Consider the following 13,450-nt stretch of genomic DNA (forward strand, 5'->3'; position numbering starts at 1 on the left):
CGGAAAAAAAAAACAGAACACATGAAGGGAGCTGTCCATGGTGCTGAAATGAGAGCACCGCTTGTGGCCTGGTGCGTTACTATGGCTACAGCTGTCTGTATCCCTAAAATAACCACACACACATATGCGCACACACACGCACAAATGCAGTAACCTTATTACAAAAAGAGAGAGGAAAACTAGCAATCTGTTTCTGACAGCATGGCAATCAGACAAAGATGGAGGAATATCTGTTTTGTTGCTTCGATTCCTTCAAGGAAGCAGCAGGAGGAGACGAGGCGTCTCTAAACACTCAGCAACAAGTCTTCTACTGATGTTTGCCTCTACTGTACATACAGTAAAACCTCAACCAGGAAGTTCGTGGAAGCATTGAACAATTCCACATTTTATAACATCAGAACTGATAACTTTCAAGTATGTATTCACTGTGTTTCATCATGTGGATGTGCAGAGTTAGTTTACCCTCAGTTTATCCTCCACTTATACTTTTCTGAGTTTTGATCTGCTCTACACGTGTTCCTACACGGTTTGTGGCTAATTGTAAACGCCCATATAATTGTGAAATTTGAAATTTAGAAAATAAATTTGCTTAATAGAAACACGCTAATTTTTTTTTTTTATAGTTTTTTTCAATAGTAAGAATTGGATAAGGTGGATTTTCGGCCGTATCGAAATTGATTTATTTTACAAAACTGCAACGGAAACACTTTTTTCCACGTCACACTAGTCACGTGACCAACAACCGGATGTTGCCGGTGGCAACTTGCCACTGGCACAAACCACGAAGAAGAAGACGTCAGGAAGTAGTAGGAGAATGATGGCGCTGCATGTTTTTAAAATGACTTATTGCGTGAACAAACTTATTCACATGTCATTTTAATTGCGTTGCTTATTTAATAGAAACACCATAATTGCGAAATTGTATTTTTTTCCGAAATTAGCAGAGTATCGAAAAAGTTTTACGCACATTTGTAATGAAAACGCAGGGGAACTATTTCCAGTAATTGACACTGGACTGAACTGCGCTCTGCTTTATAAGTCCAAAGGGTGGAAATACTTCTCCGAGACGGCGTGGATCTCATGGTTTTTTTCTTCTTCTAGTTATTCAAGGAAAAACGGAGAAGTGGGCTTTTCCTTTTCATTGTGCTTTTAGACTGGCTTTGTCACTGACTGACGCACGTAACAATTTGCTCAGTGGGAAGCGAAGCTTTCATCCAGCCACTTAGCATATCTGTAGCACCGAGGAACACTTAGCATCAGCTGGAAATGAAGCCGGGGGAACACGAGGGCTGCCCCCACGTCTCTGCAGCAAAGCTCCGCTTCATCTGCTGATCACAGATGCTATGGTTTGCCTTTTTAGGGCTACATGTTTGTACACTTCAGTCACTTAAAGTCTTAGTTTGATATTTATGCGTTTTTCTTAATCATTCGGTAGATTTTTATGTTTATTTCTGTCACCAGTTGAGTGGTTTGCAGTCTACTTGGATGTGAAAAACTCACCCTCTGAAATATTTCAAAATGTATTGTTATTGAAAAATAAATGAGTTAAAATAAAATATTTTCCTTCTTTCTTTCTTTGTTTGTTTGTTTCTTTCTTTCTTTCTTTCTTTAAATTTAACTGATTTAATAATGTAAATATCACCATATTTAAGTTTATATTGTATATATTTGCTACCTGCATCATGTCCCAGATTCTCACCAGAACCTTACAGTTATGTACGACTGCTCACTTTCTGAATAAAATGTCTTGCAGAGCAATGGTCCAACGGTGCTGGGTTCAGCCGGGTGTCCACTGCGCTCAGCGAGTCCTCGTCCATCCACAGCGATGCCCCAGGCCTCCTGACCCGGGACTTCCCCGGCGCCGGGCTGAGGCCCATGCCCTGCAGCATCCTGGAGCCTCAGAGCCACCAGGAGGAGGCCGAGGCTGAGGAGGCTCAGAGTTTACTACAGGTAACGGCAGCCTGGAGCTGAAACTGTTACTGTTCACACCAGCTGAGTTTATACTTTCACCGTATAGTTGCACAATTTGACATTTCGAAAATAAATTCACTTAATGCAATATGCTAATTGAAAAAACAAACAAACTTGCTTTTCAATAAAAAGTTTTGCTGCTTGGATGAGGTCTTTTTTTCTTTTCTTTCTTTTTTGGTCGCATCAAAATTGGTTTATTTCACAAAACTGTTATTGAAACATTTTTCGCATCATGAGTCACGTGATCAACAACCCTCTCCCACACCTACGGGGTCAACGACTTCATGGCGTTTTGCCCCCGGGACGCCAAACAAATTTATTGATGTGTGATTTTAATTGCGTGTCTTATTTAATGGAAACACTGCAATTGCAAAAAATGATCTTTTTTCGATTTTAGTGGACTACTGACAAAGTTTTGTGCACATATGTAATGGAAAACGCAGCTACTGTTTGGTAGGTCATGCAAAAATATGAGAGCCCTCTTAAACTGAGCTAATGATGAAATATTTCCTGTGTTTGCAATGGCTTTCATTTCATTGCAACATTTAATGAGATGGCGAGAGATGTCTCATTAGAAACACTGGAGATATCACTGTGATAATGATGGAGGCATGCTTTTTTGGTGCTTATGCTCTGGACCTATCTGAACAAGTCTACTTGAAAATAAAGCAGGTCTTATATGAAACAGAATGAAGTTGATGCGAGATTTAAGCGAGCTCACAGTGAAGGCTGATACTAGGTAATGTGACTTTATAGGGAGTTTGTTTAGAATGTTGGAAATTAATTAATTTATATTAATGAGTCTGTTTTGTTTCTGCAGTACAAATTAAATCTGCAGAACACAGGGAAGTGGTTATTTCTGTTTTGAATATTCATTAGTGTGGGTGGTTATATTACTTCATGAATTAAATCATTATTTGAAAATTCCTCTTATATAAATTATCTGTGCCTGATTAAAAAATAATAATTGTTTGGTAATCTGAAATATTTAAGTACGACAAGATAAAAACAAGAATAATTTCCTATTGTTTATTTGTATTTTTTTGCTTTTTCATATCCCAGCATCGACACTGAAATGTTGCAAGCTTCTACAGGAAGTGAGTTGAAGCAGTTTTAACCTCAATGAACTCTAGTTTCTAACTAGTTTTTTTTTTTGTATTGATCTTCTAGAAATACCCTGAAATTAAAAACAATAACACTACTGAACCTGAATTTCTGCTTGTTTTTGTTGTTTCTATACAAGATTGCATTAGCACTACAACACAGGCAGCTGCTACAGAAGATTAAAAAAAAGGAAAAATAGCAGTTAAAGTTTAAACCTCTGACTCCTTGCTGGAAAAGCTGGTTTTTACAAGATAGTTATGTATATTTTGTTTTATGATGGAATTATTCTAGTATTGAAGTGCTGACATTAGAACAATGCACCCGAAAATGAATTTCAGCTCAGTTTTTGCCATTAGCGCTGTAACACAGCCAGCTGCTGCAGAAGTTTAGAAAAGAGGAAAAATAGCAGGTAAATCCTCAATGACTAGTTCTGCAACATAGTCTTGTATTTTTGTATTTCAGTTCGATATTTTAGTGAAACCCTGAAATAATAATAATAATAATAAAAAAAACACTAACACTGTTATTCAAGCTAGTATTAGCGCTATGGCAGACCTATCTGCTACAGATGAGAGAAGAACAAAAGTCGCAGTTAAAACATCCATAAACTTGCTTCAAAAGCATTGAATACTTCTGCGAATCACTGTTTCATTTAATGAATGATTGGAATGACTATAATTGGGGATTTGCATAGTTTAAAAGCATTTAAAGTGTTGACATTTTTCCTCTTTAGTGAGTTTTACTGGGAAAACAGGAGTATCAGCCAATTACATCGCAGAGTGGCGAAAGGAGGCATGTCTGCACACTGCAAAAAACCATCCACCTCTTTTTTTTATTTAAACCAGGCAGGAGAAAGTGTTAGTTATATGAAAGTTTCTCCTCCTAGTTGTGTTTTTTTCATTGTAAAAAACAAAAAAATCAAATTGCGTTTGGATTAATTTTTTTCACCAACGCTAAAGCGACTCGGCAGTTTGAGATGAGTTGGTGCTTTTTTTTTTTTTTTTTTTGCAGTGTGTGAGCGCCGTCGGTGCTCAAGGCAGCCTCCACATCACCCAGTTGCGTAGAAGAGTGCGGAGCAGCATGAGATCAGGCTCATAGCACCTGACGCATCCCTCTTAAAGCCCAAAGCGATGAGAGCCGGAGCGCAGGGGCCGGGGCTCCTGCTGCTGGACGGGGGACGAACCGGGCCGAGCTCCGGTGTTTAACGGGGCGGGGGGCGATGGGGAAACCGGCGGGGGAGATGAATTCTGCTGCGTTTTACTGCAAAACCCGGCAACTTTCAATCCCGGTCTGGTTCTTCTTCTTCTTCTTCCTCTTGTTGTTCTTCTTCTTCTCTTCTTTCTCTCACTCTGTGTGCATTTGAAGAAGCGCAACAGCATGCAGGTCTCCCCGAGCGAGGACAAGATCCCGGTAAGCAGCGGGGGTCTCCCCCATCCACCGACCCACTCCTCCGCTTCCTGTTTGAGCTGCTTTTAGTGGAGTTAAAAAAAAACAAAACACCCGCAGCTGTACTTTTAATCTATCTGTTTTCACTTCTGGTCACCTTCTGATAGACTTCTGTTAGTTCCCCTTTAAACAGTCCTTTTCACATTGTAGTTCGTAGTTGTGGTTTTAGCGCTGTGAATCGGTCCCCTCCGCCTCCAAACAAATACTAATTAGCCTCGTAAATCCTAAATAACTAGCAAAAACTCCATTAATGTATTTATTAACGTGGGTGTAAATTAAATAGGAACATTGACTGGAACTAAGAGTAAGGATAAAAACATGCTCTGATCCAGGATTTTTGGGTTCCTGTCAAAGACAAAAAATAAAAAAATCTGTAGAAATAGAAATTTCTGCTGATAATGCAAATTTTCAATCTCGAACGTCTTTACGTAGATATTTCTTAGATGTATTTATTTATGTTTATGTATTGTCACCTCGTCATTTTTTTTGTCGAAAGTGATTTTTTTTTTCTCTAAAACGTCTTTTGGAAAGAAAGGTGGAGATGTTTTTTAAATCACTTCTGGCAATATAAGTCTTAGGCTACTATTTTACGTAGGTGACGATATTTTTATTATCTCTTAAGTTGCTCCAATTGCTGTTGCATTTATATTCGCAAGCAGAACCAGAGGTGGTTCTAGACCGAATTCACGAGGGGGCCAGTATGGAGGGGGGGGGGCAGTGTTTTTTTTTGTTTTTGTTTGTTTGTTTGTTTGTTTTACAAAACAAAATAATAAAACAAAAAAAGGGATAAAATTTCATCGTTTACTTTTAAGAGAGCCAAGGAGCCACTTGTGGCTCTGGAGTTGATTTAATTTTTTTTGTTAAAATTGTAGCTTTCTCTGTATTTTCTAGACTATACACATTCTTGTGTTTGGTCAAAGTCTTCCAAAAGGTTCCAAACTTTCCCAAATTATTTATGCTACATGGCAGACGAGAGGTTAAAGCTAAAAATAAATAAAATAACTTTTATTAAACCCGTATCACCAAAATCTGATGCAAGAATGATGTCAGTTTCATGCTCAACGTTAATATGGATGGGGATGCTTTTTACTCACTTTCCTTTGTTCCTGTATTATATTCATGAAAATACTAACCAACAATCCCATGGTTACTATTGACCATTTACGACGTAATAAAACAAAGTTCTGCTGAGGATCATTATGGGGACCTTTGGGGAGCCCCCGGGGGACCCATCTCCAAATCCCCCTGAGAGCTCCTTAAGCTTTGGCTAAGACAAACATCTGTGCCTCATAAGCTTTCTTGGTAATGGCTCAGTCCTAGCGGGACTCTTCTCAGAAGTCTGCTTTACATATTTCCAAAAAAAGGGAACAGAAGCATCAAACAAACATAAGACCTCAGGGAACGTTTCAGGAGCTCAATTATGGTGGCAGCATGCATCCTGCAGAAGTGGCAGTTTCCGGCTCAGTTGTCATAGCTCATTAACATACATATATACATATTTTTTTTAAATGCATTGCATTTAAATTTGAAATCTGAACTTCTTGGCTGCCGAGTGGAGTGCCCAACTTTAGATCCAATTGTATGTGGGTGACATTTATTTTTATCCAGACCAAAAATGTGCAGGGACCATCTTTAATTCTTACATTTTACTGTAAATCTAGTTTCTTTAACTTATAGCTCAAAGAGCTCGGCATAAAATCATATTTCCAGTTACTTGGTCATTAGAATATTAAGAATTTACCTTCTTTTAAATTGTTCTATTGAACTTTTTTATAACAAATAAACTCGCTTACATTTTCTTTCCATCATCTACCTCAACTGTTTCCATGAACAAGTTTGAATTAGGAGTTTATAATCCATCGGACGCTCACACACCGTTTCACAGCTTCTCACATTTATTTGTGTTTAAAATTTAGTAAAACATCAATTCCTCCTCACAAGATTTTACATCAACTTTTTTCCTTTTTGATCAGACAACACGGTACAATGGGATATTTGCAATGCCTCTTTAATAATTTCAAATGAATGAATAAAAAATTAAGACTTAAGACACCACATTTTTCTGAAGTGGTTACAAATTTTACGTGACGGGAAAGTGTCCAAAATTGGTAATTGTGTGTTTTTTAACTTTCTTTTTTATTGTTCAAACGATTTATTTTCATGAGTATCTGTTGACATTATTTGGATGTAAAACCAAACATCAGTAATAGGAACTCAGAGCTGAAGTTCAATAAAATATGAATACTGTATTTTATTGGATATAGCAATAATGTTGCTATCTGTAGCACTCTAACAGTTAAATTAAGTTAACTTTTTTAATCTCATTGTATGTGAGAGTAGTGAAAACAAATAAAGAAATTCAACTTAAGCCAAATTTCTGCTTTTCGTGCTTTTATTTCTGTACAAGCTAGCATTAGCATTGCAGCACATGTAGCTGTTATGGACAGTTCCAAACTCCCATGAGCCATTGCTTCAAAAATGTATGAGATTGTAAATGTTACGTTGGTTTAAAGATTTACAAAATATTGCAAAATATTGTTAGGATACACTCTTCTAACATTCTGGAAATTGGAACTTTATTTTAATCTTGCACAAATCTCGCTTTAGACAGTTAGCTGTTAGCTCTAGCTAACATTTACACATACTTTTTACGTGTGTAAAAGTGTGTAGACTTTAACACAGACAGACACACACACGCACACACACACACACAAAAAAAATAGCTAACATCAATGTAGGTACAATTTTGGTTGCTCACAACATTTTTTCAGAACTCCACGCCTAAAAAGAAACAAAATCATCAATTTCATTTCTTTTTTTTTTGTCAAATATAAACAGGGAGCTCAGGTAACCTAACCTCATCCCTGGAGACCCAGTAGGCAAACTGAAAAAATACATCTGCACTTTCAAGAATGTATTAAATTCAGTGTCCATATCTATGTAACCCATTTGGAACAAAAATAATAATTTCAATCAATAGGGTTTTTAAATTTTCCTTTATTAATCATTCCACAGTCCAGCAAACCAGTGATGTATTCCTCTACAATCCTGTGACTAAGTCAAAATCCTTAAATCAGGCTGGTGTCTGTACATCTTTACCTCTTGCTGCTTCCACGTTTAGTCTCCCTCTATACTTCCCCCTGTCTAAATAAAGACTAAAACAGGCAAAGGTGAGCTAACTGCCCACTCTGCTGCTGAAGGTTCTCACTTCATTGTTTTTGAGGATCTGCCAAAAGCCACTTGTGTCTGCCTGTGCTGACACAGCATCAAATGTTTAAGTTTGTTCAGTTATTACATAACTCCCCTGAAGCCTAAAGGTTTGGTTTTTCTATTTTTGAACAATTTGTGTTTGACTTGTGCACCTCATTACGACTGCATCCTGATGGAATGGTAGTTTGGGACTGGCTTTACTGAGGCCCTGACGCATCTTTTCACAGGTTGTAGATGCACCTTCAAGCCCTCAAGCCAGCAGCGAAGGTCTGTACTTCTGTGATGGCCTGCGGAAAGTGGACTACGTTCTGGTTTTTCATCACCGGCGGCATGGCTCCCTGCGATGCACCGGCACCGCCTCGGTTTCGCAGGATCAGCTGTCCATCGTCTCAAACGGCAACTTCCCTCCAACGTCGGGCTCCTCCGATGCAGCGGCCAGACAAGGAGCCGGCCTCCGCAGGGAGGAGGCAGCGAGCGTTGGGGAGGTGTTCATGGAGCTCGGAATGGCAAGGGGCAGCGAGCCGATGGAGGCCGCCGACCACGAGATGCACCTGATCAGACAAGAGTTTGAGGCCAACCTCCTGGAGGCGGGTCTGGAAGTGGAGAGAGACAGAGAGGTGGGTGTCCTGCTAATGTCTGGTTTTGGTTTTTGAGTTTCTCTTGGAAAGATTCTTGCGCTTCTGTCCCTTCCTGTGTTATTGTTGTGTTGACACTCCTGTCTTGCATCTGAAACTGTTTCTAGGTTGGCAACCAAACTGTGTTCTATTTGACATAACCTAAATCTATTCCTACAGAATGTGTTTTCCAAAACAATTGGATGACTCAACATTGGGTAATTACATTGACGTTAGTTCAGCCTCCCTCTAGTTACAATAGTAATGGATTAACTCCTGGATTAGGGACCAGCGGACCGCACCATCCATGATGTGCAACACCATGCATGGTATGGTCCTGTGCTTTCCAGGTCTTGTTGGAAACTGTTGCCAATGAGAACTTTATAGAACCTCACCAACCAATCCTGTCCTGTGATTAGAGCAACAGTCATTCTGCCACATCGGTTCTTGAAGCCTGAACCCAGATGTTTTTTTATTTTTTTGCGTCACATTCATCCATTTGCAAAGTTTAGTCAGATCATGCTGATTACAAAATGTGCTAAAGACATTATTTTTGGGTCATATTTAGAAGTTTTTTTGTCTACTAAAGCAGTCTTAGGTCAAAGGTTTCAACCAAATACGGGTAAAGACATATCTTGACCATACATGATGTCGGTCTGATGAATGTCTCTCTTGCTAATCGCTCTGAGCTGGGTTTATGTCTGAAGGGTTTCTTGCATCTACAGTCAGTTTCTTGTCACATGATAGAAGCTCTATTGAAGATCAACCTGTGCAGTGTGTGTCTGATCGTAGAGGCTTTCCAGAGACCGCGGTGGGTTCTGTAATGACAGTTTAGAGAGCTAATGACTTCCTTTACCATTTTGCAATCTGGTTTCATGGTGAAGTTGCTTGGATAGATGGATCTGGGCATGTTTGTAGTTGTTTTGAATGTCTTTCACTTGACCTCTTTGGATCTCATTAATGGTGTTCACTCTCACTTGGGTGCTCTAACATTTTTCACATGAGTGTAAATTGCTTTTAATGCGATGAAATCTGGGCTGAAATGTGATGATACGAGGCAGATTGTAATTTCAGCCAACACAGCTGCTATTCGGACCTCATAGTGTCGATTAACTTACTCAGGCCTGAAACGGGTAATCTTATTTTGACAAGATCGCCTTCTCTGTGGTCCATTTTGTGTGTCTCTGTGCCCTAACTTAGAACAAAGGGTAAACAACACAAACACACTTCTTGTGAAGGTTGAGTGTAAATGGACCACCTCTGCACTCAAAAGTGAGTCATATAGAAAAATGAAGAATAACTCCCTTAGCATTAGCATTTCATACCTGTGCTGCCAAACAAATATAGGTGTGTGCATGTCTAGAAGTATGCCGGTGCTGGCCAGCAGCCAGTTGGTAGTGTGTGTACTCCCCAGGGTTGTATTAATCAGACTGTTGACATGGCTGCTATGGAACCAAAGCCAGTAGAAGATAAGCTCACTGACTAATGGCTCCTTATCTCATCTCATGGATTGAGGTTTAGATTAGGTCTGTCATTCACAGTAAAGGAATACTTTCATTCTAATATGTCTTTCATTTGCATATGAGAAAGGTAGTATTACAAAATTAGTTTCATGTTTATTTATTGGTGTTCTTGCTGCTTATACTTTCTGGATGCTCTGTAAACAACCTTGTGAGTAGGACTATGCCAGCGATTAATTGTTTTAAATGTTCCTCTTTCTCTGATTTTAATTACCCAATATTTGAGCCAACACAGATAGAATGGCTTTGTTCACTTTCTCCGCTGATATTGCCAAACTACAACCTTATAGAGGAAGACAATTCTAAAACCAAGGTAAAAAAAATCAATGTCATCGTTCACGATTTCTCTTTCTGCTTGCTGATTGGTTCGGTTGAAGTTCAGTCGGAGAAATTCAGCTCAGTGGGAGAAATCCTATCGAAAGGAAATAAAAATCAAGTGAATTTGCATCGGATGGCAATGACTAGGTTAGCTGATGGAGCTAACTGCTGTAGTTTCACTTGGACCCCTCTGCTTTTGATTTGCTTTTTCACATCCCCTATCAGCCGACTCACTGTGTTTTATAGACAGGTGTAGTTCTGTCCTCCTCCAGCCATGTCTGAAGTCTTGCTATGACTGCAAATATGAGCAAATTGAGGTTATTAGTAATGCTAGGCAATCTTGTCTTCCCAATTTTCGAGAGAGCTTAAAATAAATGGGTCTCTGTGTCACGTCATATTTGTCCTCCAGGGAAACAAGAAGTGATTAAAAAAAAAACATTTGCGTTCCATTTATTTTACTGGACTTTTGAAAGCGTCTACTTTTTAAAGAACCTTCCCTACTCTATTAAATTAAAGTTTGTATTTCTCTTAAGTTTTGGTATTTCTACTGATATTAATTCAAATTTTATGTAAAGGCTTTTTAGACATCTTTATTAGGGAGTGTGTCAATAAATGTGGAGGGTGCTTCACTATTGCATTAATATATCTTGCTCCTGTCCTCTCAGATATAATTAGTGGAAACCAACAAACAAATAGTAAATATATTTACATCACACAGAGCATTAGCTGCTGCCTGCTTAGCTTATGTTTGGATTAGATGGATTTTAATAACCATTTTAGTTCCGAGGGATTAAGGTTAATCATAGAGCTGGGTTACAGCTGTGTGGTTTAATGAGTGTAGAATCGGATTAACACAAAAACAAGGAATTTGAAATATCAACTGCAGTTTAATTGAATGTCTATGGCTGAAGTTGAGGTTAATAAATTAATAAATTAGAAATATTACAAAAAGAAAGAAGTCTTTCTTTGTAGCAGAGGTGTAAATAGACATCTGCCTCCCAAGGTAGAAAAATACACAATATTATTGAGTAGTGTAGACCGTTTTAAAAATTCAACAGGAAGCTCCAAAGATAATGCTAACTTTAACGACATTAGCAGCTAGTGGTTAGCAGGCAGGATTGTCTCATTCCTAACAAAACAAAAGCATTTTATCTGGCATTCTGGTATTTTTTTTTTCTATCTAGTAACCAAAATGTTACCAGTTAAAGCACCTAAAAGAGACTTTCTTAATCCTGATGTAACCTAAAAGTGTTAGCCATCTTGAAGCTGGTGGCTAGCGCCTTTAGCAGCTACTGGCTGGTGGGTCAGGATTGTCTCATTCCTAACAAAGCAATTATTTTTTTCGATAATTAACTCAAAAAGCTTAGCTTAGTAACACACCATGAAACATTTTAGCTGCATTTAGTCGCGTCTACTAACTTCTACTTCTACTAGTTTGTGAAAGATAAACCTACAGTAGTAAATTGTCAACTTTATATTAATTTGGTCATATCTCCAGGAAGTGAGTAAATGATGGAAGAACAGAATAAGGTTAATTTTTCAGATTATTAATGATAACATAACATAAGAGAAAAAAAGCTGACCAAGTAATCTCAGTGTTTGTTTACTTGCCTGCGTTATTGTTTGTTTAAACGAAACAAGTCGGCTTATCGGTTGTGTAGCGTGTTTCACTTCGGATTAATACGGATACTGAAAAACCAGCCGGCACCACTTGTTGACAGAACCTGTGGATTAACACGATGACCCCTGCTCTCCCAGGAGCGTCCTCCTACAGATGAAAGTTAATTAAATAATTAAGAAGTGGAGCTTGGACTTTAATTGAATGCTTATGGCTCAAATTGAGGTTAATATGTCCAATCTATTGGGACTAGAAAAAGAAAAAGTAAGGAGGAAACGTTTGCTGGAACTGACAGTTCATAAAAATTTTCTATTCAAGTGGGACTGTATATAACTAATAATAGCTAATAAATGATGTCTAATCTTAGGTTCTTTTGTTTGTGTAAAGAACGTGATTTGATTACCCTTAAAAACTGTGACTGTTTTTGTGATTAAAAGGATAAAAATAATGCATTTTATAGCAAACGAAAAATTATATCGGATGTTCAGCCGGTTCTTGGTGCCATAAGTGTACATTTTCCGATTATTTTAGTTTGGATGTTTCTATATATTTCACTATGAGATTATGTTATTGAAATAAAATCTAGGTTTATTTTCAATGCTTTTTATGCACCTTTTCCAGGGATAATGATAAATGTGGGAGGGAAAGTTTGAGGAAAGTACTATGTATTTTCCAGGGACATAGTGCCATTTTATAGCACAATCAAGCAACTATTTTAACTTCAGTTGTTATAAAAATACTCTGTATATCAAACATGATAAAAGAATTTTGACTTTGTAATTGAACACCTTGAAATTGAGCCTCTGTCTCTTTAAGAAGCTCCTGCTCTTTCTGAAACTCCACCTTCAGGAAGTCATCACGACATGGCTCCTCCAATGAGAGAGTGATGAGGGGAGAAAAAAAAAGCAAAATTTAAAAGTGAAATTAATAAACTGATTAACCAGGTGCTAATCTTTCCCAAAGTAGATCAACACAAATCAAAATAAAAACATTTCTATATTTAATCATAGGAAGTACATAAATACACCACCTGCTAGTCAGGAGAGTGAATCCTACACAGTACGCAATATTTTCCAAGTAACATAATATATGCATGCACTTCCTCCATTTTGCTTATAGAGACGAGTTATAAGGCACTAAACATAAAATGAAACATTTTCTCCGGCTCCTCAGTAGCACAGCTGTTGTTGTTACATGCAGGCAGGTAGAGTGCGTCACCTCGGCATGCTGATTGTTTGTTTTTATTTAATATGAACAAGAGAATTCGGTGAAAGTGTAAAGAGATGATTGGAATGGACGTAATCATGATGAGATGCTTTAGTCACAAAACTACTGCTTTACAGAACAACACAGTCCTTTTTAACCACAATGCAAGGGTGTAAATTTATTCAGAAAATGGTGTTATGCAACACCTGAACTAGGAGCTCAGCTCACTAATCTTCAGTCTGGATATTTAAGGACAGTACTGTTGCTGTGGTTGGCCTTAACTGACCCAGGTTGGAACAGTAAAGCAAGCAAACATGAACGCCTGATTAACCCTGGCCTGTCTGAATCGTTTCCAGGCTTACTTTACAGCTGCAGTATATAACTTTTACAAAAAATATGTTTGTTTTTTTTCCATATTTAAACTGTCAACATGTGACGACAGT

General features: G+C 38.1%; 1 protein-coding gene across 3 annotated transcripts in view; it reads left to right on the top strand.

Annotated features, from left to right (window-relative positions):
* The first annotated feature begins 4,114 nt into the window (after positions 1 to 4,114).
* The window catches only part of ano2b (anoctamin 2b), a 73,452-nt gene continuing 64,116 nt past the window's right edge, over positions 4,115 to 13,450 (top strand). For 2 of the 3 annotated variants that reach the window (XM_016681523.1, XM_007571637.2), the window contains exons 1-2: positions 4,116 to 4,485; positions 7,959 to 8,348. In XM_016681523.1, the coding sequence (XP_016537009.1) occupies positions 4,453 to 4,485; positions 7,959 to 8,348 (423 nt within the window). In that variant the 5' untranslated portion in view covers positions 4,116 to 4,452. Of the gene's footprint in view, positions 4,486 to 7,958; positions 8,349 to 13,450 lie in introns of all 3 variants that reach the window. The other variant, XM_016681522.1, reaches the window with a different exon arrangement.

Source organism: Poecilia formosa, unplaced genomic scaffold, assembly GCF_000485575.1.
Source record: "Poecilia formosa unplaced genomic scaffold, Poecilia_formosa-5.1.2 Scaffold284, whole genome shotgun sequence".
NCBI lineage: Eukaryota > Metazoa > Chordata > Actinopteri > Cyprinodontiformes > Poeciliidae > Poecilia > Poecilia formosa.